Source organism: Chinchilla lanigera, unplaced genomic scaffold, assembly GCF_000276665.1.
Source record: "Chinchilla lanigera isolate Chin_1 unplaced genomic scaffold, ChiLan1.0 scaffold00077, whole genome shotgun sequence".
Lineage (NCBI taxonomy): Eukaryota > Metazoa > Chordata > Mammalia > Rodentia > Chinchillidae > Chinchilla > Chinchilla lanigera.
Genome location: NW_004955478.1, coordinates 4,328,941 through 4,356,355, shown reverse-complemented (window position 1 = coordinate 4,356,355; position 27,415 = coordinate 4,328,941). Strand labels below are relative to the sequence as shown.

Below are 27,415 nucleotides of genomic sequence, written 5' to 3'. Positions count from 1 at the left end.
CACCAGTGATTAAGTCCTGTCCATCTTGATACGGTCTGAAAATCAGCAACAGGGGCTGGGGATTTAGCTCAGCGGCAAAGCGCCTGCCTGGCAAATGCAAGGTCGTGAGTTCGGTTCCCGGTACCGGAGAAAAACCAAAAAAAAAAAAAAAAAAAAAAAAAAAAAAAAAAAGATTGAAAATCAGCAACAAAGAGAAAGTTTCCCTAAAGGCCGATCCTGGCTGGCCCAGTCCTCAGAGAGGCTGCGGCGGGCATGTCCCCAGAGGCCATACATTAAGGAAACAGCTGCTTTAGTCTGCAAGAGCCATCACTTCTCTTAGGGAGGCCCCTAGTGGTGAAGGTCGTCATCTGGAGTGGCTTGCGCAGACGGATGGCCTCATCCATCCCCTTTGGAGACTGGGAACTGTGCACACCTGCCTGGTGAGGGCAAGAGCCTACTTTTGGGGATGATATCTAGGTGTGGCCTCCAAGATCTAGAATACACTCATGCTTTAAAAAAAAAAAAAAGTCCAGGGCATGGTGGTGTGTGCCTATAGTCCCAGCCGCTGAGGAGGCTGAGGCGCGAGGAGGATTGCTTGAGCCTAGGAGTTTGAGGACGGGCAACGTAGCTAGGGCGCTGTCTCAAAAGAACAAAAATGAAAAACGGAGAAAACAAGCCAGGTGTGGCCGATGCCTGTCTTTCCAGAATTCTGCAAAGCTGAGGTGATCAGATCTCAAATTCAAGCCCAGCCTGGGCAATTTAGCAACTCAGTAAGACCTTGCCTCAAAATGAGATGTAAAAATAGGGCCGGGGATGTAGCTCAGTACAAAGGTCTGGGTTCAATCCTGGCATCACAAAATAAAAACAAATAAACAAACAAACACAAAGCAAACGAGCTGGTGAGTAAGGCGAGCAAGAAGGCACACGTGTGCCGGACAGAAAGTCATCTTTGCAATTCAGACCAAGCATCTGGAGAGGAAGAAGCTTTGGCGTGATTCGTGGTAAACGTGCCAGCTTTCTTCCTATGTTTGTATAAACAAGAGAGCCCCAGCCCTGCTCAAAGGACAAGAATGCATATACGTGTCCCTCAGAATCCATCCCCATTCATGAGAATGCAAAGCAGATTCCCCTTGGTTTGAAGCGCCGGCCTTGACGTCCACCTTCTGGAGGTCTGAGTGCATCCTAAATCCGCTGCCACTAGGTTGCCCTCCGTCTCCCTTCGGGCATTGCAGAGACTCGGAGTGGTTTCCTGCGGTGAGCGAGGCTTGGCGTTGGACAGGGTGGAGGAAGCAAGAGCTTCCTTTCCTGTTTGGAAGGAGCCCGCTGTCATCCTGCAGAGGCTGACACGAAAGAGGACCAGAATAGCAGGTGCGGGGGAGCCCTGCCCTGGGCAGCATCCTCTCAGGGCTGTGAAACTTGGGGGACAGCTGTTTACTGCTGCAACAGATGTTTCTCATTTTTTTTTTCAAGCCTCATGGAAACTCTGAATCACCCAAGTGTCTTCCCAGCGATATATACAGTCATGATTCATACCAGGGCACTCTCATGGGTCCAGCCCAGGCCTACCGACGTACCAAAGACGCTGACCTGTTATTTTCTACCAGACTTCTCCTGGGAACTCTGAATGAGATGTTTCCATTCTTTAGGGTGATTCTTTCATCTGGGGCTGGATGAGGAAAGATTTCCTCAGTTCAAGTACAGGAGCATTGAGTCAGAGGTGCTGGCATCTGTGTTCAGAAGTTGGGTAGAGGGTGGGTGGGGTGGCTGGGTGGCTGGGCACTTGCCTAGCACATGTGAGGCCCTCGGTTCAATCCCCAGCACTGAAAAAGAAAAATCACAGGTCTAGAGGCTAGGTGTGCTCGGGGCTGGAGAAATTGAGAATTTTTTTAATATCATATTTGCTCCAGGGAAATTTGGAAAATTGACTTGAGGCTGAAAGAGGCTTCTTGCTTGTTTTCTTTCATGCTTCTCCTCCTTCCCTCCCTCCTTCCCTCCCTCCCTCCTTCCCTCCTTTCCTTCTTTCTTCCCTTCCTTCCTTCCTTCCCCTCTCTCTTTCTGCTTCCCTCTTGTTTTGAGGTATGGCAGACAGAAGCCAGGACCTTTGCACTGAGCTAAACTGCTAGCCCTTTAAACGATTTTCTTATTTTGAGGAGGATCTCGCTAAGTCACTGTTTCCCAGGCTGTGAACATGCAATCCTGCCTCAGCCTCCTGAAGGAGCCATTTTCCAAAGAGATCTGAGGATGGGCTGCATCAGAATCCGCGAGGATACTTGCATGCAAGTCCCTTCACCTCAGGGGTGGGGCTCAGAGAAGCCACCTGAGTGTGAGACATGTAGCCATGCAGCCCGACCCTTAAAGGCCTCTGAGCTTGCTTTAAAACTCTGTCTGTTTTGAAATTTAAAATATGTGAACAAGGTTTCCCTGATATTTTGAGACAGGGCTTCACTATATAGTGCAGGCTGGCCTTGAACTCACTATGTAGCCTCGAACTCAGGACGATGCTCCTGCCTCAGCCTCCCAAATGCTGGGGACTACAGGCGTGCACCACTACGCCCGGCTCCTGCCTTTCATTTTGTATTAGCCCCTGCCAGTTACAGAGCAATATTGTGCATATGTGTCTGATCAACCCAGCTGATATTCCATTCCCCAGAGGAGTCCAGAGGTTGGCCAGGGTGAGCTTCAAGTGGGCCTGGCAGTGTGTAGCGTGGGGACAGGAAGAACCGGGGCACTGCGGTGGGGGGGGGGGAGCGTGACCAGCACAGCAGTGCTTTGCAGGGGGCATTTAGCATGGTGTTCTGATGCGCGGGCCTACCTTCCTCAGGTGCTGTTCCACCCCAACAGCGGGGCGGCTGGGCAGTACGGAGCCCTGCAGGCCGTCCGCCTGGAGCAGTACAAGGCCTTCTTCATCACCGGTGAGTGGGGCCCTGGGGCACTCACGACGGCCTCCCGCAGGGCACGTGGACTGCTCCCCTCTGAGTTGCTCACAGCGCCCGTGACAGTGCTACCCCCCAGGCTGGGCATAAGGGCCTGGCATAGCTCTCCGGACCCACCAAAGCCGAAACAGTTCTTCCTACTGAATTTCCAGCAAGCACAGCGCTCTTGTGATCTGTTCTGCTCCCTTCACCCGGGGCCAGTTTGGCTGACGGAGCAATAGAGGCCTCCAGATGCCTTAAAGTGTAATTTACTTGACAATAAACTGTTTCAGAAAATAGACTTCAGAGGTCTACTTAGCAAACAGCAGTCTCTCTGCTTCTCGGTTCGCTCTGTGATTGCCTTAAATGTATATTTTAGAAATATCATATTGGATCGGGGTGGTCCTTGGACTCTCCCGGTGGCTGCCTGCTGTGGCCTGAATGCAGACTCATTCCTTTCATTTCCAGCCCTGGCTCTCCACAAGCAAGGCCCCTCTACCTCAGCCCCTGTATTAAATACTTCTCAGCTTTTAAAGACCCAAACTAAATGCTGTCTTGATTATGAAACTCCCTTGACCTTCCAAGCTGGGCAGGATTTGGAGAATTCTGATATCTCTCTCATCCTGCCGTAGATGGCAGTTGTTACATACGTGTTCTATTTCCTCCACTAGTTCTAAGTTCTTTAAATTTACACTTCAGCCCTTTAACATGTGTTGTTTTGAAGTGCTTAGCTAATTTCCACTCAGTAGGAGCTCTCACATTTTCTTAATGAATGAATGGGGGGGGGAATGCAAAATCTAGGACCTGATACAGATTCTATTTTGATTTAGTTATTGAATGTTGGAAATTTCCAAAGAGTTACATAATAAAAAACAAAAATGATTTTCTCCGAGCATAAATCAATGATCCCGAAGAAAATGTGGCATCAAAAGCAAGTTCTCTGAATTTATAACTCAAGGGATATTAAAAATGTCACAAGAATCTTTGTTGCTCTAAACCCTAAGACAAAACAGTTTGATATTTGCTATGGTTTCAGATGAAAAGTTCTGAGATTAGAGTCCTTACATTACATTATCTAAGAGGTATGGGACCTCCAGGCTGAGTTAATTTCAGAAGTAATAACACTGCCAGAAAGCCGTTGGCATCACAGTGTTGGAATCATAAATGTTACCATGAAGTAATAGGGCTGTTTAAAGCTCTCACCATCAGACAGAAATTACAATACCCAGCGGAGGCCTGTTCTTCAGAGGCGCCACCAGACTCCCAGGAGAGACAGGGCGGGGAGCCCTGGGCTCTCAGCACACAGAAGGAAATTGTGAAGAGGGTGAAACAGGGATCTGTGTTCATTCCTACCCCTCTCTTACAATTTGCATTCTAATGATCTAAAACTGCTTTTGGATTGAGTGGACGTCTACTGCATTAGCGTAGAGCACGATGTGTCCCTCTGTGATGAGGATATCATGGGGTGGTCACAAAGGAGGAGGGGCCTGAACAGAAACAGTCTGTTTTGGTGTGTGGGCTAGAATTAAGGTACCTCATTGCTTTTCTGTTTCCTTTTCTTTTTTTTTTTTTTTTAAGTAGGTAAGGCAAATTTTACACCCAGTGAAAGGCACAGATCTAAAATGTACAATGATGAACTTCCAAGTGCCTGCACCTGCATGCGTACTCTTTAATGTCATGAATGACGTGAACTGATTTTCAGTTATTAAGCCAACTTTGCATTCCTGGATAAACCCCACTTAGTCATGATGTCGTTATTATTCTTTTTTAAAACATAACTTTGCCAAGATTTGTTTGTAATTTTCCTTGCCTGCGTCAAGGTTTGGTATTGGGGTTTTGCAAATCTTATAAAGTGAAGCTGTAAGAGTTCCCTTCCTGGTTTTCTGAAAGGGTTTGTATAAGACTGCTATCTTTTTTTCCATTTTTGATTAAATTCATTTGTGAAACTATTTGCCAACTCCAGTGTTGTAAAGATTTTGCCCTATGTTTCATTCTAAGAGCTTTTATTGTTTCAGGTCTTTGATCCATTCTGAGTTAATCTTTGCATGTGGGGTTAGGTAATAGTCTGACTTCACCCTTTGACTTGGCGATGTCCAGTTTTCCTAGCACATTTGTTGAAAAGTTCATCCTTTACCCCACTGAATGGGCTTGCTACCCTTGTAATAAAAATTATTTCATTATGCATGCAAGAGATTATTTTCAGACTGTTTATTCTACTCCATTAGTTTAGAAGTCTGTCTTCATGCCAGTGCTATACCTTTTTGATTACCATCGTTTTGTACTATGTTTTGAAATCAGGAAGTATGAGCCATCTAGCTTTTCCTTTTTGAGATTGTTGTGGCTATTCCACGTCCTTTAGATGCCATGTGGATTTTAGGATGGGCTTTTCTAGTGCTGAATTTTGATGAAGGATTGCATTGAACCTATAGATCAATGTTATCAAAATGAACAGCATTAATAATATTTACTCTCCTAATCCATGAGATGTGTTTTATTTATGTCTTTTTAAATTTTTCAACAATGCTTTATGGTTTTCATTGTACAAATCTTTCTCTTTTCTTAATTCATATTTTATTCTCTTTGGTGCTATCATAAATGGAATTTTCTCAATCTCCTTTTCAGTTTGTTAATCATTGTTGGTGTTTAGAGATGAAAGTGATTTGTGTGTTGCCTTTGTGTCTGGCTTCTTTACCAAATTCATTTACTAGTTCTAACATTGTATGTGTGTGTTGTATGTGGTGTGTGTGTATGTTTGTGAGATCTTTAGGGTTTTCTTCAAATCATGTCATATCTGTGAAAGAGATCGTTTTACATCTTCCTTTTCAATTTGGATGCCTTGTACTTTGTCTTGCCTCTGGTTGGGACTTCCTACTGAGCGGAACAAAAGTGGCAAAACTGTACATCCTGTCCCCACAACGGAGGTATTTATTAAGTATCATGAAAATATACTAAAAAAAAAGGGAGAAAGTGGGTATTTGTGCTCATTTCTGACCTTAGAGGAAAAGCTTTCAGCCTTTCCCCATTGAGATGATGCCTGCTACTGATGCTTCAGATGTTGAAGTAGTTTCGCTCCATTCCTTATTTCCTTTTTCTTTTCTCTCCCCTTTCATTATTTTCTCTTTATCTCTTTCACTGTCTGTTTCTGTCTCTGTCTCTTTCTTTCTCCTGCCTCCTTTCAAAAAGAAACTTTTTTTTTAGCATTGTTTTAGACACAGCATGACGAAATAGAAAATGCCTGGGTAAACAAGATTTGTGTCTCTCTGACCTAGGTGATTTATTTAACCTTTTGGAATGTCTGTACTTGGGACTAAACCCAGGGCCTTTGCACTGATACATCCTCAGTGCTGTTTTATTTTTTATTTTGAGACACTAAATTGCCCAGGCTGGGTTTGAACTTGAAATCGTTCTGCCTCAGCCTCCCAGAGTACTAGGATTACAGGCATGTGCCTGACTGGATATTGAATTTGTCAGATGATTTTACTATACCAATTGAGATTATCATATTTTTTCTCTTCATTCTATTAGTATGGCATATTATATCAATGGATTTTCATTTATTGAACCATCCTTGTGTTATTGAACCAATCCCAACTGATCTTGTAATATGCTGCTGAATTTGATTGCCAGTATTTGATGGTGGAGGTTTTTTTTTTTTTTAAATTATTGTTCCTAAGAGATACTGGTCTGTTGTTTTCTTGTACTGTCTACGTATGGTTTTGATATTAAGGTAAGCCTTATGGAATGAATCAGAAGTGTTCTTCCCTCTTCAATTTTTTGGAAAAGCTTGAAGAAGATTGGTATCAGTTCTTAAAATCTTTAAATGTTTACTAGTGAAGTCATCTGGCTGAGATAGATTTTCTTTTCTTTTCTTTTCTTTTTTTTTTTGGTGCTGGGCACTGAACCCAGAGTTCCAGAATCTCATTAAGCACACACTGTGCAAACAGAGCCATAGCCGTAGCCTGCACATAGATTTTTGGCTACTGGTTCCACCTCCTGACTAGTTGTGGGTCGATGCAGATTGTATGTTTCTTTGTGATTTAATCTTGGTAGATTTTCTGTTTTTAGTAATGGGACATTTCATTTTGATTACCTAACTTGATGACATTTAATTCTTAGTATTCTCTTGTAACTCTTTGTTCTTTTCAGTAACCGGGGGATGTCCCCACTTTCATTTCTGATTTGTGATTTGAATCTTCTATTTTTGCTAGTTCATTTAGCTAAAGGTTTGTCAATCTTGTCAATCTTTTCAAAGAAATGACTTGGTATTATCAATTTTTATCCACTTCATTTATCTCTGCTCTACTTTTTAAAAAAATTTCCTTTCTTCTGCTAGCTGTGAGTTTGTCCTTTTTCTAGTTCCTTCAATTGTATCGTGTAGGTGTTGATTTGAGATCTTTTTTGGTTTTTTTCTCCCTTTATTTTATTTTTGCTATGTTGTCCTGGCTGATTTTTAATTCCTGGGTTTAAGCAATCCTCCTGCCTCAGCCTCCCAAGCAGCTGGGACTACAGGCACATGCCACTGTGTCTGGCTTTCTTAGTTTCTAACATAAACATGTATAGCTATGAATTTCCCTCCGAGCATTCATTTTGCCATGTGTCATAAGTTTTGAGATGTTTTCTTCTCTATTAAACTCAGTATTTCCTAATTTCCTTCATGATTTCTTCTTTGATCCATTGTGTTGCTTAATTTACACAATTCTGTGATTTTTTTTCCAGTTATACTTTTTTGATTGGTAACTTCATTCTGCTGGGTCAGAGAAGATACTTTGTATACTACCCACCTGTTAGAACTTATTAAGACTTAACTTGTAGCCTAATATATGGTCCATCCTGGAAAATATCCTCTGTGTACATAAGCAGTGCGTGTATGTTGTTGGATGGAGTATCCTGTGTATGTAAAATGCAAAGTCTATGTAGATTTTTTTTTTAATTTTCTGGCTTTTGTTTTGTTTTGCTTTGTTCTGTTTGGAGTATATATATCCTGTTGTTCTAACATCCTTTGTTGAAAAGACTATCTTCACTCCATTACATTGCCTTTACTCTTTGTGGAAGATCCGCCGGCTGTATTTATAGGAGTCTGTTATGGGGCTCTTTCTTCTGTTGCACTGATCTAGTTGTCTGTTCTTTCACCAAACCCACACTGTTTGGATTACTGTAGTTATTACAGTAGGTTTTAAAGTCCTCCCACAGTATCCTTCAGTCTTGTGTTGGCTTCGGTATTGCGCTGTCTTTCCTCTCTATATAAACTCCAGAATCACTTTGCTGATATTTACAAAATGAATTGCTGGGATTCTGATGGAGATAGCACTGCATATATAGATCAGAGAGGGGAAAACTGACATCTTGACAACATGGAGCCTTTTTATTTATGAATGTGGATCATCTCTCCATTTATTTAGTTCTTTGATTTCTTTCACTAGAGCTTTGTAGTTTTCCTCAGACAGATATTATAGATATTTTGTTAGATTTAAGCCTAAGTATTTTATTTTTGGAGAGGCCTATATAAATAATATTAGGTTTTAAATTTCAAACTCCACCTCTTTATTGCCTATATATAGGAAAGAGATTGTCATTTGCATGTTAGCTTTATATCCTGTAATGTTGCTATGATCTCTTATTAGTGCCAGGATTTTTGATTGATTCTTTCTGACTTTATACATAAATAATAATTTTGCCAAATGATTTTTCTGCAGGTATTAATATGATCATGTGAGTTTTCTTCTTCTTCAGCCTGTTGATGTGATGAATCACATTAATTGATTGTTGGGGCTGGGGATTTAGCTCAGCGGCAAAGCACCTGCCTGGCAAGTGCAAGGTCATGAGTTCGATTCCTGGTACTAGAAAAAAAAATGACATTAATTGATTGTCAAATGTTGAACCAGCCTTACATACTTGGGATAAATCCCATTTGTTCACAGTGTGTACTTTGAAAATATTGATGGATTTGATTGCTCACATTTTGTTGAGGATTTTTCATCTGCATTCATGAGAGACAGTTGTTTGCTATTTTCTTTTCTTGTGATGTCTTTGTATAGATTTAGTATTAGGATAATGCTGGCACCATTCAGTAGGGAACTAGGCTGTCTGCTTCAAGAGATGGTATAAAACTTGTATCACTTCTTCCATAAAATGTTTAATAGAATTCACCTGTGCCTGGCTCTTTCTTTTTTAGAAGGTTTTTAATTAGTATTTCAATTTCTTGCAAAGAGACAGGCCTGTTCAGATTGTCTGTTTCTTTTTGTGTGCATTTTGGCAGAGTATGTCTTTCACAGAATCAGTTTATCTCATCAAGGTTATCACAGATTGTTCACAATATTCCTTTATCATCCTCTCAGTCTCCATGGGATCTGTACTGATGTCCTTTTTCTTTCATCTCTGGTGTGATTTGGGCCTTTTCCTTTTCTTTTCTTAGCCTAGTTAGTAGGCTATCAATTTTATTAATCCTTTCAAAGAACTAGCTTTTGATTTTATTGATTTTCTCTATTTCAGTTTCATTGATTTTTGTTCAATTTTTATTATTTCTTTTCTTTTGCTTCCTGTGGAATTAATTTCCCCTGCTATTTCTAGCTTCCTAATGTAAAAGTTTAATCATTTGTGTGTAGCTTTTTTCTCTTTTCTAATATATCCATGTAATGCTGCAAATTTCCCTCCAAGCACAGCTTTCATTATATCTCAAACATTTTGGCAAGTTTTTTCATTTTCACTGATTTACAGAGATTTTAAAATTTTTCTTCTGATATATCCTTTAAACTGCTGTGTTATTTAGGAAGCATATTTTTTTTTTCAGAGCTTGGAATTGAACCAATGACCTCATACATGCTAGGCAAGTGCTCTGTCACTCACCCACATCCCCAGCTCTGGAGGCGTATTGTTTAATATTGTTTAATCTCCAAGTATTTTGGGATTTCCCACTTCCTGATTTCTAGCTTAATTCCATTGGTGCTGAAGACTAGACATTGTGATGTCTTTGTATAGATTTAGTATTAGGATAATGATTTCTATTCTTTTAAAATTGTTGTGGTGTGTTTTCACGGACCAGAATATTTTGGTCTATCTTGTGTTAGTGAGCTTTCCATTACTGTAACAAAACACCTGAGATAACTTAAAAGGAGAAAAGTCTGTCTTTGGTGCAGAGCTTCAGAGGTTTCAGTCCATGATTGATTGGCCCTATTGTTTTGGGCCCATGGTGAGGCAGCACATGCTGGCTGGAGCATATGGTTGCTCACCTAATGGGCCAGGGAGACAGAGAGAGAAAGAGAAAAAAAACAGAAAGAGAGAAAATATGAACTGGTGTCCCACAGTCCTCTTTGAGATGTGTCCTCAGTGACCCTGATCCTCCCACTAGGTGCTACATCCTAGTCATGCTATAAGCTAAAGACTAAGCCTTTGTTTAGCACATGGACCTCTGGAAGACATTTAAGATCTAAACTATAGCAGTTGGTGTTATAGATGAGCTTGAGAAGAATTTGTGATGTTCAGTTGTTGGAGTAATTTATAGATTTTCATTATATCCAGTGGATTATTGGTGTGGTTGAATCAACTACTGATTTTCTGCATGCTACATCTGTCAGCTTCCCACATATGCTAGGCAAGTGCTCTACCACCGTGCTACATCCCCAGCCCTCAGATCTGTCCATTCTGATAGGAAGGTATTGACGTCTCCAGCTACAATAGTAGGCTCATCTCTCCTTTGTAGTTCTATGAGTTTTTGCCTCACGATTTTTGATGCTCTATCACTATAGACACACTAAAGATAGCTATTTGTTTTGGAATTAATCCCTTTATCCTTATATAATGCTGTGCTTTTTCACTGACATCTTTCTTGGATGTTTATTCTATCTGAAGTTAACATAAATATTCCTGCTTTCTTTTGATTGGTATTAGGATGGTTTTCTTTCAACAGTCATTTACTATTAATCTATGTGTCTTCATATCTAGAGCAGACTTCTTGGATTTTGTATCTTGGTCCACTCTGTTAATCTCCGTTTTTTTTGATTTGTGCATTTAGACCATCAATGTTATTTGTGATATGGTTGTACTAAATATCTATTTGTTACTATTTTGTCCTTGTTGCCTTTATTCTTTTTTTCTACTTTTGTGCCCCACCGTTTTTCTACCTTTGTGGTTTTACCTGCGCATTTTATGAACCCATTTTCCTTCTTTTCTTACTATACCAGCTATTCTTTTGTTTAAAAAGTTTTCAACATACATTTACCACTAATCCGAGTCTACTTTTGAAAAGCATACTACCACTTCAAAGATTTGCAAGTACCTTGTAATACAGTAATCCTAATACCTTCTTCCGTCTTTCTGAGCATTGTAGCTATTCATGTCACTTACACATAAATATGTATATATAAGCATACATATTCAAGAACATTGTTGCTAAAATTTTTGAATAGCTGTTGTCAGTTAAGAAGGAGATGCCAAGTATGGTGGTGTACCTCTGTAATCCCAGCACTCTGGGAGGCTGAGGCAGGAGAGTGACAAATTCTAGCCCAGCAAGGACAACTTAGCAACTTAGCAAGGCCTGTTTCAAAATTTTAACAAGGGTCAGGGATGTAACTCAATGCAAAGGCCCTTGGTTCAATCCCCAGTACTGAAAAAAAAAAAATGTTATTTTTCTCTTCCTCCTCCTGGAATCACAATTTTTCTGTAGTATTTACTGTGAAAACCTAGTTGAGCTCCTAGAGGTAAAACACAGAAGTGTGGGCCTTCCCTGTGACCCAGGGCCCCTGGGGTTTTTAATCCCAAAGGTGTGTCATGCTGAGGCTCCAGTAATTCACCAACTGCAGCTCAGTTTTTCCCATGGGACACTGGTTCCTAGGGAGGGCTGTGCAGTGGGGAGCTGTGCTTCTCTCTGTCGGCCCTTCTGCCTCTCTGATTTGTGGGGTACGGTTTGCTCTGTGACCTCATTTCTCCGACAAGTCTAACAATTATGGAATGAAACCCCCACAAACTGTGAGGCACAATAAACCTTTCCTCCCTTAACTTGTGGGTGTGGATATTCTGTCCCAGCAATGAGAAAGTAATGGAGACAGCCGAAGCTGGCTGCTGTCAGTAATGTATTGTAGAGATTCTAATTTCTGTCTCCAGAGTGTTTTTTGGTCTTACAGATGGCTAGTAGTTGGTCCCCTTGAACTTCCAGGGGGTGGTTTTACTTTTATATGCTTGGTCTTTTAGATTTTGTCCTTAATTTCAGGCAAACTCCTTACTTTTGGGACCTGACCTCTACTCCTAGCCAAATGTTTTTTTTGATCTCAGTAGAAAATCTGAGGTGTCCAGTAGACTTCCCTAATTTCATGAATTTACACCTTAAAGTCTGCGTTCCCTGCTCCAGGGAGCGGAAGTGCCTGCTAAGCTACTTGCTTCTCCTACCTGCTGCAGGAAGCTTGGCCCATGGGCACGCACTGTTCAGGGGTCAGCTAAGGATTAGAAGGAGTTTCTATTAGGTTCTAGGCATCCCCTCTATGTCTTCTGTTCCCCCGGACTTCTCCCATCTATTTTCATCTTTTGTGGCAGCCTTGAACTCTTGACACCTCAAGCCAGAGAGACCGAAGCGTTCATCTGGAGTTCTGGGTACTCTGGCTGCACGGACAAGGGAGTGTGCCCAAAGGAAAATTTTGAAAGAGATCTGTCTTGGTTACTTTTCTCTTGTTGCTGGGACAAAATATCTGATACCCAAAATTAAGGAAGGAAGGTTTATTTCGCTTACAGTTTGTGGAGGTTTCAATCCGTACTTGGCAGATTATAAGGCAGAGTGGCACGTGGCAACAGCTCAGGTGGCAGAACACAGCTAAGCAACAACCACACACCAGGGCGGATGGGGGAGGAATGGCCCCATGCAGCTTCTTCCTCTCCCTTACATATGCAAACTATCCACCCCAGGGCGGGTGTAGCTCTCCCACCCACAATCATTCAACTTTAATAGCCTGCCCCATGTCCGCATGAAGCACTGGGGGGACACACAGACATAAACCATAACAAAATCCAACTCAGTGTGGCTTCCTTCTCTCAAGGGCTGAACCTCTTCCAGTTTGTGCCTGTCCTGTTTATTTTCTAACGTCTTTGATTGTGCTTTAATACATTGCCTGGAACTTGTAATTGTTACCTAGAAGAGGGTAGCTCTGTGTAAACTGCTCCCACTGTTCCTTTAAGTGGAATTACTTTTTTTTTTTTTTTAAATAAGAGGAGTCCATTCCAACTTTGGCTTGACTGGTTGTCAAAGCTCATGTCACCACTTCTGCCCCTTACTAGTAATGAAGAACATAATCAGATTCTACTCTGAACTCTTGGCAGACAGGGTAACTCCTAATCTCTACTGAACAACCTAAGTCCCAGTTACAGAAGGAAATGCACAAAGGGAGGAGCTGTGGCTATGAAATCTACACATTCTTCTCAATATTTCAAATTTTATTTCTGGCAGCTTGTGCTAGAAAGCTGCATGCTCAGGTAGCAGGGTTTGCTCCTAATAGATTTACTTTTACTGACTCGCACTTTGTCTTTTTGAGACAGGGTCTCCCTGGCCTTGAGCTCACTTTGTAGCCCAGGCTGTTCTCAAACTCTCATCGATCCTCCTGCCTCAGCCTCCCAAGTGCTGGGATTACAGATGTGCGCCACCACACCCAGCTCCTGACTTGTGCTTTGGCATTAACCTTTCACCTTGCAGTGAGAGGAAGTCACAGCTCGACCATCTTAATCATGTGGCTGTTTTTCATAAGACCATCGTTGAGCTGTCTGTGATGCCGAGTCCCCGGGAGGAGGGGCCATTGCATAATTTCTCAGACATCTGTGCTGGAAAACTCTGCTTTTCCTGAGGAACTGGTAACATTTCTGTCTTATTAATGTTTGGCCACTGAGAAGCTCAGAGGCAGCCTCTTGTATTGTCAAGCCTTTGCTTTACTTCCTTTTGAACTTTTTCATTGAGAAGCAGTAGAGGGGTCGTTGGAATCATTAATAGCCAGGGTGCTGCCATGGCTCCAAACATTTTTGTCACCCCTCTTTTGGGACTACCTTCATAGCCAGGTTCTAATCTATATAAGCAGCTTGTCTTCCACAAAAGCAAAATCACGCACTGTCTCCACCTAATGTACCAAGCGGTGTTCAAGAAATCAGTGTTCAGAACAACTGGATTTACTCCAAAAGGGCAGAGATGAAAGATACTCGGGCGAATGGATCTCAAAGTCATTTATTTGGCAGGGAGAGCAATTGCTTGAGTTTTTAAGGCCTGGCATGTTTAAATTATATGTAGTCAGTCACAGCTCTCTTTACAGCACGGGGCCAGGGTCGGGTCTGATGTCGTATTTATTGCCATCGTCTCCCCAGGTGGAGCCGAAGCCTGTGACGGGAGCCTCGGGCCAGAGCAGCAGCACGATCCCCCGCTCATCTTCAACCTGGAAACGGATGTCGCGGAAGGCGTGCCCCTCCAGCGGAGCAGTGCTGAGTACCAGGCCGTGCTGCCCCGGGTCAGAAAGGCTCTTGCAGACGTCCTGTGGGACGTTGCCAATGACAACGTCTCCGGAGCGGATTACCGTCAGGATCCTTCAGCAGCTCCCTGCTGCAATCCCAACCACATTGCCTGCCGCTGCCTAACAGCATAACGGCCAATCTTGCTACGAGGAGGACTGTCTGGGAGTCAGGTGAATTTTGTTTGGAGCTCATTACTTTCTATACTGTCCCTTCTTCAAGCCACTTTGGAGACCAGTGATCACGGTGTAATGGACCGCATACAGGTGGGCATCAGGCACAGGTTCGGGCCCCTGATTTTGAACTTGGGCAATGATTTAATCTCACTTGCAGGTTGACTTTGAAGGTCAAGTAAGGTGACACAGGAAAATGCGTTGCGCAGATTTGAACACATTTTAGTTTCCTAGTGATATTTTTTGTATTCCTAGTTTCACTGGTCATTCCAACCAGTACGTAGAGCAGAACTTCTCCATCTTGACTCTATGTGCAAATCACCTGGGCTCTGTGGAAAGTGTAGATTCTGGCTCAGTGAGCTCGGGAAGGGCCCAAGAGCCCACCTTTCTAGGAGGTTCCCATGGGCTGCCTGAAGCAGCCACAAAGTTAGGTCTCTTTCCAGGCCTCAGAGCAGAACCCATGGAAAAGTTCCCTGTTTCCCTTTTTAGGTCAGATGAGTGGGGTTTTATTTGTTCTGTGGTACTGGGATTGGGAGCTATGTTCCCGGTCTCTCTCTATTTCTTATTTTGAGACAGCTTTCTGCCTCAGCTTCCCAGAGCATCACAGCCGTGCACCACCCGGCCCCCCTTCAAATGAGTGTACTGTGAAGATTTTAGGAGCCCTTCCTGCCCCGCTAAAATCTCCAAGATATGAAATGAAGCTTAAGAAACTAAAAAATGCATTGCCATATTTTATTAGTGTCCTAAATGGGACTCAAAGGTAATAAATGATGTATTCCAATCACTGCAAAAATACTTTGCCCGACTAAAATAATTTCTCTATATGAATGTAATATACAAGAAATACAATTCAAAGAGGTTTTCCTATAAGTACATTTTTTTACACAGCATACATTTAAAAAGGATACCCTTTTTAATATAAAGTTTTGGCTACATACCAATATGGTTAGTTAGCATTTACACTGTGGTCTGAAGGGATCCGAGACAGCACGGGGTAGACGCAGGGTCCCAGGTGCCCGGGGTCTCGGTGAGGAGTCAGCCGCGTCCCGTGGCTGAGGAAGCGCAGCACCCGGGGTTCCTGCCCCCCTTCCTGTTCACACAATCGCACTCCATTCTTCCACCTTCCTTGTTTTCTCCAAAACCACCCGACAAGGGCTGTCCTGATTTCTGAGGTGCGCTTCTCGTCAGCACTGCTTCGCTTTGCCCTTCTGACTTCCACGGCACAAGATTATCTACCGGAATCAAAACAGAATGGCCTTACTCTCCCCAGGAAGAGGCTGTGGGCAGCGCTGTCCGCTAAGGTCTATGCCCTTACGAGGTGAACACAGGCGGCGGACCCTGGGGGGCTTTTCCGTGCACCCCCAGGCTGACCCTCACCCACACCTCAGGAAAGCCACCCACCTGAGGCAGGTGAAAGACAAGCACGGCAGGTTCCAAAAATACTGACTCTGTATGTGCATGCGCGTGTGTATATTTATATGTGTATGTGCATTTTTTAAAAAAAGGGTCATCTTACTTGTAAACACAGACTAGGTCGCCATTACAGGGTCAGTATACGCCACCGAGGCAGAAGCTGCGCGGCCTTCAGAGGCAGCCTCTCCCTCAGGCCCCAGAGATGGGCGGCTCTCTAGCGCCTCTACTAAAACCCAAGGAGGAAGGGACGGCCCACAGGCAGCGTCAGTACATTTCACAAAGGCCATCCGCGACCACCCGTGTTCTGAAGGCAGAGGCTGGGGGCGCCCCGCGAGCCTGTGCTCCTACCGAGAAGAGTGTTTTTAACCAAGCTGAGACACTAAGATTCTTCTGTAGTCTCAGCAGCTTTTAAGGCATATGAGTGAAGATGCGGATTCTGGACAAATGCTTGCAGCAGACATGGTCATTTTGAATACAGGCAAGGAGAGGGAGTTTCTAATGTCCCTGCCGGAACGCTGCCGCCACTATGGGACAGCTGACACAGCGGCGCTGAGCAGCACCGCAGGCGCACGCACGTCTCTGGTCCCAGCGCGGTGACGTGGAGAAGCTGCCTGCTACTGGCCAGGCCCTCAGGAGGTGGTGTCTTCTACCCGTCTACCCGGAGGCTCAAGGACAAGCTGGGCCTTGGGACTGCCGTGACACCCAGGACCTGCCCTGCATCTAGGGGCTGCCTGACACTGGTGTCAACTGCTCTAGTGTCCTCATTCAATGACCAACTTTCTCTCTGAGAGGGAACATCTCTTTTATATTAATAAAAATTCTTGATGAGATTTAAGCCAACTGGCTCTTAGCCAGCTTCATGCGCTGTATGCAGGTTCAGGCCGGGTGATAATTTGAGCACTAGTTCTAATATGAAGCATCTCCAATTCTGGTTTTACCCCGAACAAATGCAGAGGGTACTTATGATTTATACAGGTTTTTTCTGGCAAGGGACTACATTCTAATTGCCAGTGTCCAAATTACCCTAATTCTGTAAATTTGAGAGGCTGTAATTTTGCTGATTGCAATTAAGAATCTAATTCATAACCTTGCAATATTTTAGACCAGCCACAGGCTTTTGCTAAAATTACTAGAACAGAATCCAGTGAGCGTCTGAGTGCTGTAAACCTGGGTGGAGTGGGATGGTCACATTTGTCCCCACTGTGTCTGACCTAGAATGCTCTGGTGCCTGAAAGATGCAATTTCCATGAAGTAATCACCCACTCTCACGGAGACAGAAAAACTCCCTCTAGGGACAGTTGGCATCGCAAGAACCCAAAGGCTAAACAACTGGTTTAGGCAACAACCGTTAGGCAGCACGCCAACGGATGTTTTGAGATGTAAAATTAGTATTTGAAAGAGCCACTCCTCCCTACCACTAGGATACAAACATCGCTTGCCGGCAACATATCTGGAAACCCGCCTAGTAGAAGCCAGAACTGCCAATCTCAAGCTGCAGTCCCCAGAGCCAACAAGGAAGTCCCAGACACCCCCAGCAGTGTACGAAGGGCCCCCAAGAGCTGTGTTCTTCCTTCAGCCAAATGTGCTTCCTAGGCTGTTCCATGGATCCATGGGAAAGGGGAAGCAAACCTGCACTGTCTTTTACAAGTGGATCTCACTGACATACGACAGCGGTCACCAAAGAAATTCCGAGCAAGGCCTTGTGGACACTGCGCTGCCTTCTCTGGCTCTAGGAGTCGGTTGTCCAAGCCGTGGTCTCATCCTGCTTCCATCTGCACCGGCTTCAAGTTGACTCGCTGGGGTGTTTGCTAACTGAAGCTCACAAACGGGTCTCTGTGTTTCCCTAAATGGAAACTAGAAGAAGCCACAGCTATGGAAGCCCTGCCTCCTCCCCCGGGAGGGAATCTTTCTCCAGATACAGAGGTTGCAAACAATTCAGCACAGTGCTCGGCCCGGGAGCCCTTGCTGCCGGAGCAGTTGCAGGAGGATGCTGGGAAGCTCCACTACAGAGGGACAAGGGAGGAGGGCGCATGGCGGCACACGCCGGTAGTCCCAGCGCTCTGGGAGGCCGAGGCAGAAGGAGCACAAGTTTGAGCCCAGCCTGGGCAACTTAGCAAGACTCTGTCTCAAAATGAAAAATAAGAAGTACTGGGGATGTAGCTCAATCCCCAATACCGCAAATGAAAAAAAAAGGACAAGATGCCCAGGGAGCTCACGCATGCCAGCTCCGGCCTTCCCCTGGGGGTTTCTTAATGAGTACTGGGAGCCGCTGGGTCGGCCCTGTGAGAGCCACAAGCAGGGTGCAGGTCGGCTGCTCCGCAGATCTCGTCAGCTCAGTGTCTCAAACACGCAGCCCGGCCCCATGAACGTGTCACCTCCAGCAAAGGGAAGGCAGCATTCTGCAAAAGCACCTGTAGGAGCCGCAGGAACCCTAAGAGCCTTACACAGGCAGAGGTCTCCCGGCTACGAGCAGCCACGTCAGGATGCAGAAGCTCAGGACAGGAGTCCCGGCCTCTGAGTGTAGTACGTGCCCCGGACCCCCTGGATTAGTGTTCAGCCACCCTGCCGTGTCAGGGCTTAGTGTGACCCCTCACAGCTAGTGGGGAGGATCTGAAGCACACCCCAGGGGCATTCTAACGGCTCTCTGGATCATGGAGAGAGGATTAGTTGTTAGGAACTAGAGAACGGAAAGAGACTTGGCCCCTTGTCACGGTAAAGCCGCCTTCCGGGCACAGACACAGCTGGTGTTTTACGGGGTCCTGATGCTCACAGGGGGAAACTCATTCTCATCATCAAGACACACTGGTCCCGTTGCGAACTCGTGCTCCGGAATAACTTCTCCTCGGAGTGCCCCGCCGTCCTCAGAGTAACCTGGAAACCGAGAGTGGGATGGGGAAGAAGCCACGCGGTCAGTTCCTAGCCCATGACCCAGGGGCAGGACCTCAGAGGACGGGAGGGTCGAGGAACCCGAGGAGCCATCTTTGCGTTCTAGCTGGACGGACTGTCACCCCGTCTAAACCTTGTCAGTTCCGGTCTCTGAGTCTCGGAGACACGGCGTTTCATCCTCTCGCCCACCTCTGAGGCCTCAAATCTCTATCTCTTAGAATTCTCCAAGAGGCAAAGTTAATGCTGAGAAGGAACCTCTTGTGCTACATCTGTCAGGGCTAAGGGCCCAAGTTGGAAGCCGTCACCAGGCCTCGCCTGTGAGGAAACAGCTCGAGGAGAGCACTCCAGCCCCAGGGAACGGGGAGGGACAGGCAGGCCCCACGCCACTCACCTGGCATGGTGGAGGCGGCAGATGGGCTTGGTCTGGCTACGGTCGCTGCGTAAGACTGAGGTAAGGGAGGTCTGAGGTCATTTTCTTTGTTCTCTTCGGCGGTTTCTGAGCCAAGCAAGCTACTTGTAGCAATTAAGAGGGGAAAAAAAAAAAATCACCTATCTAGAAAACTGTCAGAAGGGAAAGCTCAGAGACACATACTGGGCTACCTGACTGTAAGTTAGAGACCTGCCCGCAGGCAGCTGGGCCAGGAGGAACTGAAGTGGCCTTAAGTTACCAGGGGTCAGTCAGGCAGCTTCAAAATGACCTCCTTCTCTCGTATTTAATGACCAAGGGCTGGCTCTCTGCCCTTGGTAGTACTGGCAGGCAAGGATGCCAATACATGCTAAACTGGACAGGGGCCGTGGGCAAAGGTACAGAGGCAGATCATGGTGCCCTGTTCACAGCAGAACAGAAGGCCAGCCTGCACTGTGACAGAAGTCCAAGGGAACTTTCAACTCAGTTCCACGAACATTTTTGAACACCCACTGTGTGCCTGGGGCTGGGCTAGATATTCCATGGTGCAATGTATCCTGGCACTGTCCACAAGGGGGCAGCACACAGAGGCTCCCGGCACCGCACCTGAGCAAAGCAGGGGCCCGCTAGGGCCACCCGAACTGCTGGTGAGGAAGTGGCAGCAAGGGAACTGAGACTGGTCAGTGTCCGGCTGAAGCAGCAGCTCTGCACTGCCAACGGCTGAACGGCTGTCCTTGGCAAGCTAGACTCTTCACCTGTGAGTCTTGATTAGGACGCACTCTCCTCCATCCTGAGGGTCCAGATTGTAGATGTAAAGGTGTCCATCAGAGGAGGCGACCAGCAGCCTTGGCAATTTCTGGATCCTAAGAGCCAGGTGAAACACGAATCGTGATTCCAATGAAGTTGGGTAAAGGAGCCATTTCAACTGCCTGTCAAAGCCTTGTCACCCCGGCTGTCACCTGCTCTGCCACTAATCCAGAGTCTAGGCTTTCCATCCCTTTGTGTTCTGACTTAGTGACTGATGTCATGGTTTGGATCAAAAATGTCCTCCAAGGTCTCAAGTGCACAAAGATGGGGCTTCTAGGAGCCTGTTTTTAGATTAAAGCAGTTCGGAGCTGAATGTTCTGTCAGGAGAAAGGCCTGGGTGGAGGAAGTGGAGCGAGGACCTGGAGAGATACATGCGGTCCCTGGCCCTTCCCCCTCTCTCTGGCTCTTCCTGTTCTCTGTTTCCTGCTTGTCATGAATGAGCAGCTTTCCTTCACTACCTCTGTCCACCATGATGTTTCTGCCTTGGAGCCAGCTGACCCTGGACTGAACCCTCTCCAACCATGAGCCAAAACAAACCCTTCCTCCCGCAAGCTGTGTGTATCAGGTATTCTGGCCACAGTGGCTACAAGTGGGTCAGAAAACTGGTAGCAAGTAGTGGGGTCACTGCTGTGACTATACCTGACTGTGTAGTTCAGAAGCCTTTAGCACATGGGGGTAGTTTGGAATGGTTTGGAGATTCAGGCGGGAGGAAACTAGAAGACTGTCAGTGTTACTACAGTGAAGAGGTGACTGGACTGGCTTCAGCTGAAGAGACCTTGCTCCCTTCGGCTATCGCTGATGCTCCTGCCAGGAACAACCCTTTGCCCACTGATCCAGAGTCTGGGCTTCTGGACATCCCTTTGTGTTCTGACCTAACAACCTATTTTCATGGTTATTTCTGGTCTTTGAATATAACTGTGAAGATGAGGCAAAATGACGTGTGTAGGTACTTATCCTGTGGAAGCTACAGCCACTAAGTGGGACAGTCTGCGTCTTACATGTGATTCTGCCTTACTGGTGGCAATAAGGGGAGAAGGGTACCGCTCGCTTGCTGTCTTGGCTGGTTAGGTTTTGATGGATTTTTTTTTTTTGGGTACCAGGAATTGAACTCAGGACCTTACACTTGCCAGGCACGTCTTTGTGCGACTGAGCTACATCCCCAGCCCTTGAAGGATTTTAAATGATCTACTTCTTTAGTAAACTTCCTTAAACTACTTAGAGAAGATATCTGCCACCCCATTAGCATCTGAATGTAGACAGCAGAACTTGAGGCTTCTTGCATGATTCCATCAAAACGGGGCATGTTTTCAAGACAGTGCTATTATAACCAGGGGGTTAACAGTCCCATGCCAGCTGCCAGCTGCCCCCTGAGAATCCGTGTTAAAATCAGAGAGGAAGGGGCTGGGGATTTAGCTCAGCGGCAAAAGCGCCTGCCTGGCAAGCGCAAGGTCGTGAGTTCAGTTCCCGGTACCGGAGACCAACCAAAAAAAAAAAAAAAAAAAAAAAAAAAATCAGAGAGGAAAAGCAGCAGATTGGTCCAGCTGGTTCAGGTCACCCTTCCTGTGAACTGTTCCCCCTCGCTTTTTCCTCTTCACTTGTTTGGGGGCTTTGCGCTGTGTGAAGGTGTCTAAGTGTGCGCTTGCTTAGGGCAGGCGGTACATACGTGGACAGCGTGCAGATGTTCTTCTGCCCAGAGAAGTTCAAGCGTCCGGTGGCAAAAGCCCTGTCCTGGTTCATCATGTCCGACACCTGGGCGGGGAGGTAGTTGGTGGCGGCCATGAACATTTTTCCCATGTAGCCACTCCAGGTGGAAGGCTCTTCCGGGCGGCTGGGGGAGCAGTGCAGAGACAAGGGTGGGGTCAGCGCCAGCCCCGGAGCCCGTCCAGGAACCCACACGCCTGAACGTTCCGAGCCGAGCACACCGCAACAGGAAGAAGCTGTGCCTCAGCACAGTGTTCTGCCCACCACGCCACACTGTTCCGGCAATAAGCAAGGCGCGCCAAGGGCCTCTCTGTCCTTCAGAGGGACCACTGGGAAGCTCTTAAAAGGCTCTCAGTGCTACTGCTTTCTCACATTAAAAAAATCTGATGATTAGTCTGATTGCTACATTTCTTACAGAGCAGTGAGATGCAATCAATACCTGGACCCTGCAAAATGAACCCAGAACTGTTTAGAGCTCAAGGAAGAACAGACAGATCTGTGTGGAGGGTCCTGAGCCAGCCTGAGTGGGCAGCTAGGAGCGAGCCTTCAGGCAAGACACTTGGGTGGTGTCTGATTACAGCGCTCAAGCCACCAGGTATCCTGAATAACTCAGCGGGCCCCCTGCGGTCTTGCAACTTCAGCTGGAGGCGTCCAGGAGACTAAGATGTGATGGCCTGCTGGTGGGAGGCACCTTAGCTCTCTCTCCTGCGCTGTGGGCAGCACATCGAGGACCAGGACTGCCACATGTGTTGCCCGGTCACCCCACAGTGAGGCCACCTGTCTGCAGGACCAGATCCCGGCGGGAAACACATTGCAGCTCACTCCTTACTGTTACCAACTAGCGAGGTGTTCTTCGGACAAACCTCTGTGAGCCGTGGTGTTCTCCACCGAAAGTGACCCTTCCGGGGAGAACGGCTCTGTGGCCCTGGAGCTCTGTGCTCCAGCCCGGATTTACGAAGTGGAACAACAGACGTCCAGGCCCTGCGCTCCAGGTGGAGAGAGCACACACGTATAAGCAAGAAAACAACCTGAGCTGCTGTGTTTGGTGCCGCGTAGCTGGAGTAGGCAGGAGTCACTCCAGGACCACAGTGAGGAAGAGGGGGACACAGGTTCTTAACCTCCTGGTTTCCATGTTTCCTCGCTTGGAAAACAGGGACAAGCTGCAGGCTTGCTGGGAGAACTGAAGAGGTTCAGCCTAGAGCTGGGCATGCGGCAAGCGGCGCCGAGGCTGGAGGGATGCCAGGGATTCTGGGGCGGGGGCGCTGGGCTCTGCAGGCAGGGGAGGAGCTGTCACTTCACTGCCAAGGAGAAATGGAGTGAGTGTTCTAAGGCTATATTATGCTCAAGGGAGCATTTTCCGAAGATTAATGCAGCAAGAAGATACAGGATGGATCGGTCCAATGAGGCTGGGCAGAATGGGATGAAATATTAGCATAGGACAGTTAAAGACACGGATAAGGGCAGTGGCCAGTGATACGGGTCTGAAGCGGTAAATGGGAGTCACACTGTCGGGGATATGACAGCACCGCATGGATGGGCTGAGATCACCCTGGAGGACTGGGAGGTCCCCCCGCCCCGTCACCTGTGACCAAAGATTGCATAGGGCAGCTCAGAGTGGGTGATGCATGAGGGTAAGACAGATTCACGAGAGGACAGGACGGAAGCCGTGCTCGGGAGCACTTCCTCCCTTGTCAAAGAACCTCAGGGCTATCACCCAGGGCTTGCCCGCTGCAATAGAGAACAAACGAAAGCTCCAGAAGGTATCAGGGCTGGGTTCCACAAGCTTTCTGGGGAGTGAGAGAAAAGTCTAGAAAATAGGTATAATCTCTGGGAAAAGTCTGGAGAAAGAGGTTCAGGATGAACAAGAGCTCTGGGACCCTTCCCTCCCTCACAGGGACAGGAGTTAGCAGCGTTCTGGGGAGACTGAGGAGCAGGAAGGGAGGTGTCCTGGTGTCTCAGCACCAACGGGACACAGTTTCCTAGCTTCGCAAGCCTGATGACTTGACACAGAAAAGGCAGAAACTGCACGGAAAACCCTCAGCCTTTGGCGACTGGGTTGCTGGTGTCCTGGGATGAGTCCCGCGGAGGGAGGGGTGGTGGCCGGTACCACATCGTCCTGCTGCACACTAGTACACGGGAAGGAGGCCAGCACCACCTCAGTCTATCAGGCAGAGAGAGCTATGTTCCGCATGAAAGTCCTCCGCCGCTGGAGAAGAACCTCCAGTCTCCCCTTCACCCTGGTGTGAACCCCGGCATGGGTGTGCGCACCGGAGATGCTCTGAGCACTGTGGCTAGAGTTTGTGCTCTTGCTCTCAGAGAAGCTTGGCGGGGGTAAAGCTTTCACTTCTTACAGACCGGGCTCAGCTCTGAGCAGGACACTGAGTTCTCTGGACCTGGGTTCTTCAGTTACCATACTGCTGTCCCTCCTTCCAGAACAACCACATGGGGACGGAGGGAGGGCGCGGGGTAAACGCCCTCTACGCTACAAATGAATAAGTGCCGCCATCATCGCAGGTCCTGCCACCTGCTTTCAGAGCACAGCTGAGCAAATCGCTGAAGTTTCATGTTTCATCATGACACCTGGAAGGAGTCACCAAGAGACACAGGTAGGGAAGGACCCCACACACGTACACGCAAGGTGTGGGCCACTTACTGTGCGGCCAGAGTCAGGGTGGGGACCATACCAGGAGGAAGGCTGACCGAAGGCTGGGGGTGGGATTCTGCGCCGCTTCTGAGGGCAAATACCTCCAAGTGAACATGGTCACATGCAGAGGAGATACCTGGCAGCTATAAACTAATGCTCACACTCTACAGCAGGCAGAATTCCTAGGAATGATCCCCAGGATTCCATGCCCTGGGCCTCAGATCCTGTATAATAATATCACCTACAGGACTGTATTATGTTATATGGCCCAAGTGGCCTTAGGTAGGAGATTATCTGGGTGGGCTCTGACCCAGTCACATGTAGTAATCTTAACAGAGACCATCCTAGGCATGGAAGTATTACTTGTAGTCCCAGCTACCCAGGAAGCTGAGGCAGGAGGATTACAAATTCAAGGTCAGCCTAAACAACTTAGCCAGTCCTCATCTCAAACAAACAAACCAACCCAAAAAACCCAAACCACAAACTTCTCTCAAGGGGCCGGTGCTGTAGTTCAGCGGTAGGGCCTTTGCCTAGCCTGCATGAGGCCCAGGTTTCAAATGCAAGCCACAAGAAGAAGTCAGTGTGACATGGTTGGGTGGAAGGCTCTGTGGGAACGAGTGTGGCAGCCTCTCAGGTGTGAGAGCGGATCTCTCCCACTGACAGCCAGCAAGGAGGCGGTGACCTCATGCCACATCTGTAAGGACCTGCCTTCCTACAGGAAGGAGAATGCGCTGGACAGCGATTCTAAGCTACAGAGGGGCACATAGCTGGTGTTCAGACACCTACGTTTCAGGGCTAGGAAACCCTAAGCAGAGGATCCAGCCAACTCATTCCGGGCTTTTGACCTCCAGAACTATGAGATAATAAATATGTGCTATTTGAAGCCATCGAGTTTGTGATTAACTGTTACAGCAGTATTGGAAACTAATACACTCATCATCAGCTACAATGTACACACTGTACAGTCAACCCTCAAGTCCTGCCCACCACCATTATACTGAGGGGCGTGGGAAGTGTTTCTAAGCACCCACGGGTAGTGGCAATAGCAGTAACAACTATATTATTATATTTATAGCCACACTGGTTAGTGCGGATGGCTATGTCTCTGAGCTGGGGCTACACCAAATGCTTTAAATAAAAAAAAAAAAAATCAATCCTTACCACAAGCCTAAGAGGTACACACTATTATATGCTTGTTTTACAGATGAGGAAAGTGAAATACAGAAAAATTAAATGATTTTCTCAAGGTGCCATAGCTTAGAAGGGGCCGAGCTGGAGTGTGAACTCAGGAGTGTGGCCCAATCTTTGTGCTTTTGGGCACGATACCACAAAGGTTTTGTTAACATGTTGTTCTGGCTTGTGTCTAGATGTCTCCCAAAGCCTCACAAGGTGGGGCCCTTTCAGAGGTGGCTGGATCTAGAGTGTGTGACACTGAGATTGATTCATGCTGCAGTGCTAGGATCAAGGAAGGCTAATAGGATTAAGGGCATGAAGGTTACTCACCCTAAGTAGTGTGGATAAGAAATAAGGGATAGAAAGAGCTGTGGTCGGCCCTTGCATTGTTTTGCTACCTTCTGCCCACCATGAACTGTTTCTCCTCTGTGATGCCTGTCTGCCAAGCCATCTTGCCTTGGAGCCAGCTGACTATGGACTGAAACTTTACAAACTGTGAGCTAACAAACCTTTCACCTTTAACTTTGGGTGTTGGGTATTTTGTCTCAGCAATGAGAAAAGTAACTAAGACAGAATTTGGTACCAGAGAAGTGAAGTAGTTGCTGTGACCATGTGATTCAAGGAGCTGGCTTATAGGAAGGGGTAAGAGTTAGGAAAGGTTTGGAGAGGCTGGCCAAAAAAGCAGAAGTGAAATGCCTTAGGCTGTACTTGATGGGAGATTCTGGTCAGAGCTCAGAAGACCAGAAGGCTGATAGAAATCCTGCCAGTAAAGACCAGGGTTGGGAGGGTTCTGCTGAGAAGCACTGCATTGGCTACTGGACTCCAGATGATGTGTGTTATGGTTTGGGAGAAAGTTTGTTTGCATTTTGCTAATGTCCAAAGTCTTTACTGAGACTGAGATTAAGGGTGTTGGACTCATTAATCTTACAGAACAAACTTTAAGGCAGTCTAATGTTGAGGTGGTGGCATGGCTACTGTTGGGGGCTTTTAGCCAGATTTATGTTGAGAATTAAGAGCAAAGAACCCAGGAGAATGATGTAAAACATTTTGAGTTTGACCACAAAGGAAGCTGCAATAAAGCTGTGGACTGCAAAGAGGGCAGAAATCTTTATTGCTGAGAAGGAACAGCAAAATTAAAAAAGATGGCCTGAGGGCATCACAAGAAGTAACAGAATTCCACCCTTTGCAGCCTCAAAATTGCAAAGCTTTGCTTTGAGAAGAGAGCCCCAGAGCACCATGTTCCAGAATTGCGGTGGCCTAGGGAAGTTGTTCCTTTGGATTTGGTTCACAGGCATTAAACCCCAATAGCCAAGAGAGAAGGAAGCCTGGCTACTGTTCCACCTGTCAGCAGACACTGGAATCATCCACGTGGTGCTGGTTTGAGATGCATGCAGAATGGAAGAGTTGTGGGGTCAGGAAGGCTTCTACTCAGATTTCAGAAGAAGGCCTGACAGGGCAGTGCACCCCTAAGAGGGAAGTGTGTGAAGCTGTGAGTGTGAAGCCAAAGTGTTGGCAGAGATTCCAGAAGTTTGGAGAAGTCAGTAACATGGATTGTCTGAGAAAAACTGCAAGGAAGGAGCACAACTGCCCCAAGAGAAAAGCCATGGGAGCTACAACAACCAGCAGTGCTGCAAGGGTGGAACCCAACTTTGGAGTTCACAACTTGCCACAAACAGCCAAGGATGCTAGAAGTGGAACTGTGGGATTTAATGTTTGCCCTGCTGGATTTTGGTTTTGCTCTAACCCCACTGCTTGCTATCTGTTTGTAACTTTTGGAATGAAAATGTCCATCTTATGCCATTGAATGTTGGAAGTATTTACCTTTCTGTTTATTTGCACAGGGAATTGCAGCTAA

At 46.4% G+C, this 27,415-nt stretch overlaps 2 protein-coding genes across 13 annotated transcripts in view; one reads left to right on the top strand and one right to left on the bottom strand.

Annotated features, from left to right (window-relative positions):
- The window catches only part of Arsg (arylsulfatase G), a 148,891-nt gene that overhangs the window by 119,204 nt on the left and 2,272 nt on the right, over nt 1-27,415 (top strand). For 7 of the 10 annotated variants that reach the window (XM_013503199.1, XM_013503205.1, XM_013503206.1 and 4 more), the window contains 2 exons: nt 2,801-2,891; nt 14,217-15,323. In XM_013503199.1, the coding sequence (XP_013358653.1) occupies nt 2,801-2,891; nt 14,217-14,491 (366 nt within the window). In that variant the 3' untranslated portion in view covers nt 14,492-15,323. Of the gene's footprint in view, nt 1-2,800; nt 2,892-14,216; nt 15,324-27,415 lie in introns of those variants that run through there. The other 3 variants (XM_013503203.1, XM_013503202.1, XM_013503204.1) reach the window with 3 other exon arrangements.
- Nucleotides 15,249-27,415, bottom strand: part of Wipi1 (WD repeat domain, phosphoinositide interacting 1) — a gene marked incomplete at its 5' end in the record, with an annotated part of 31,133 nt that continues 18,966 nt past the window's right edge. Inside the window, 6 exon segments of one of the 3 annotated variants that reach the window (XM_013503210.1) lie at nt 15,249-15,762; nt 17,573-17,797; nt 18,714-18,814; nt 19,221-19,339; nt 19,991-20,098; nt 21,706-21,870. In XM_013503210.1, the coding sequence (XP_013358664.1) occupies nt 17,618-17,797; nt 18,714-18,814; nt 19,221-19,339; nt 19,991-20,098; nt 21,706-21,870 (673 nt within the window). 3 annotated transcript variants of the gene reach the window in all.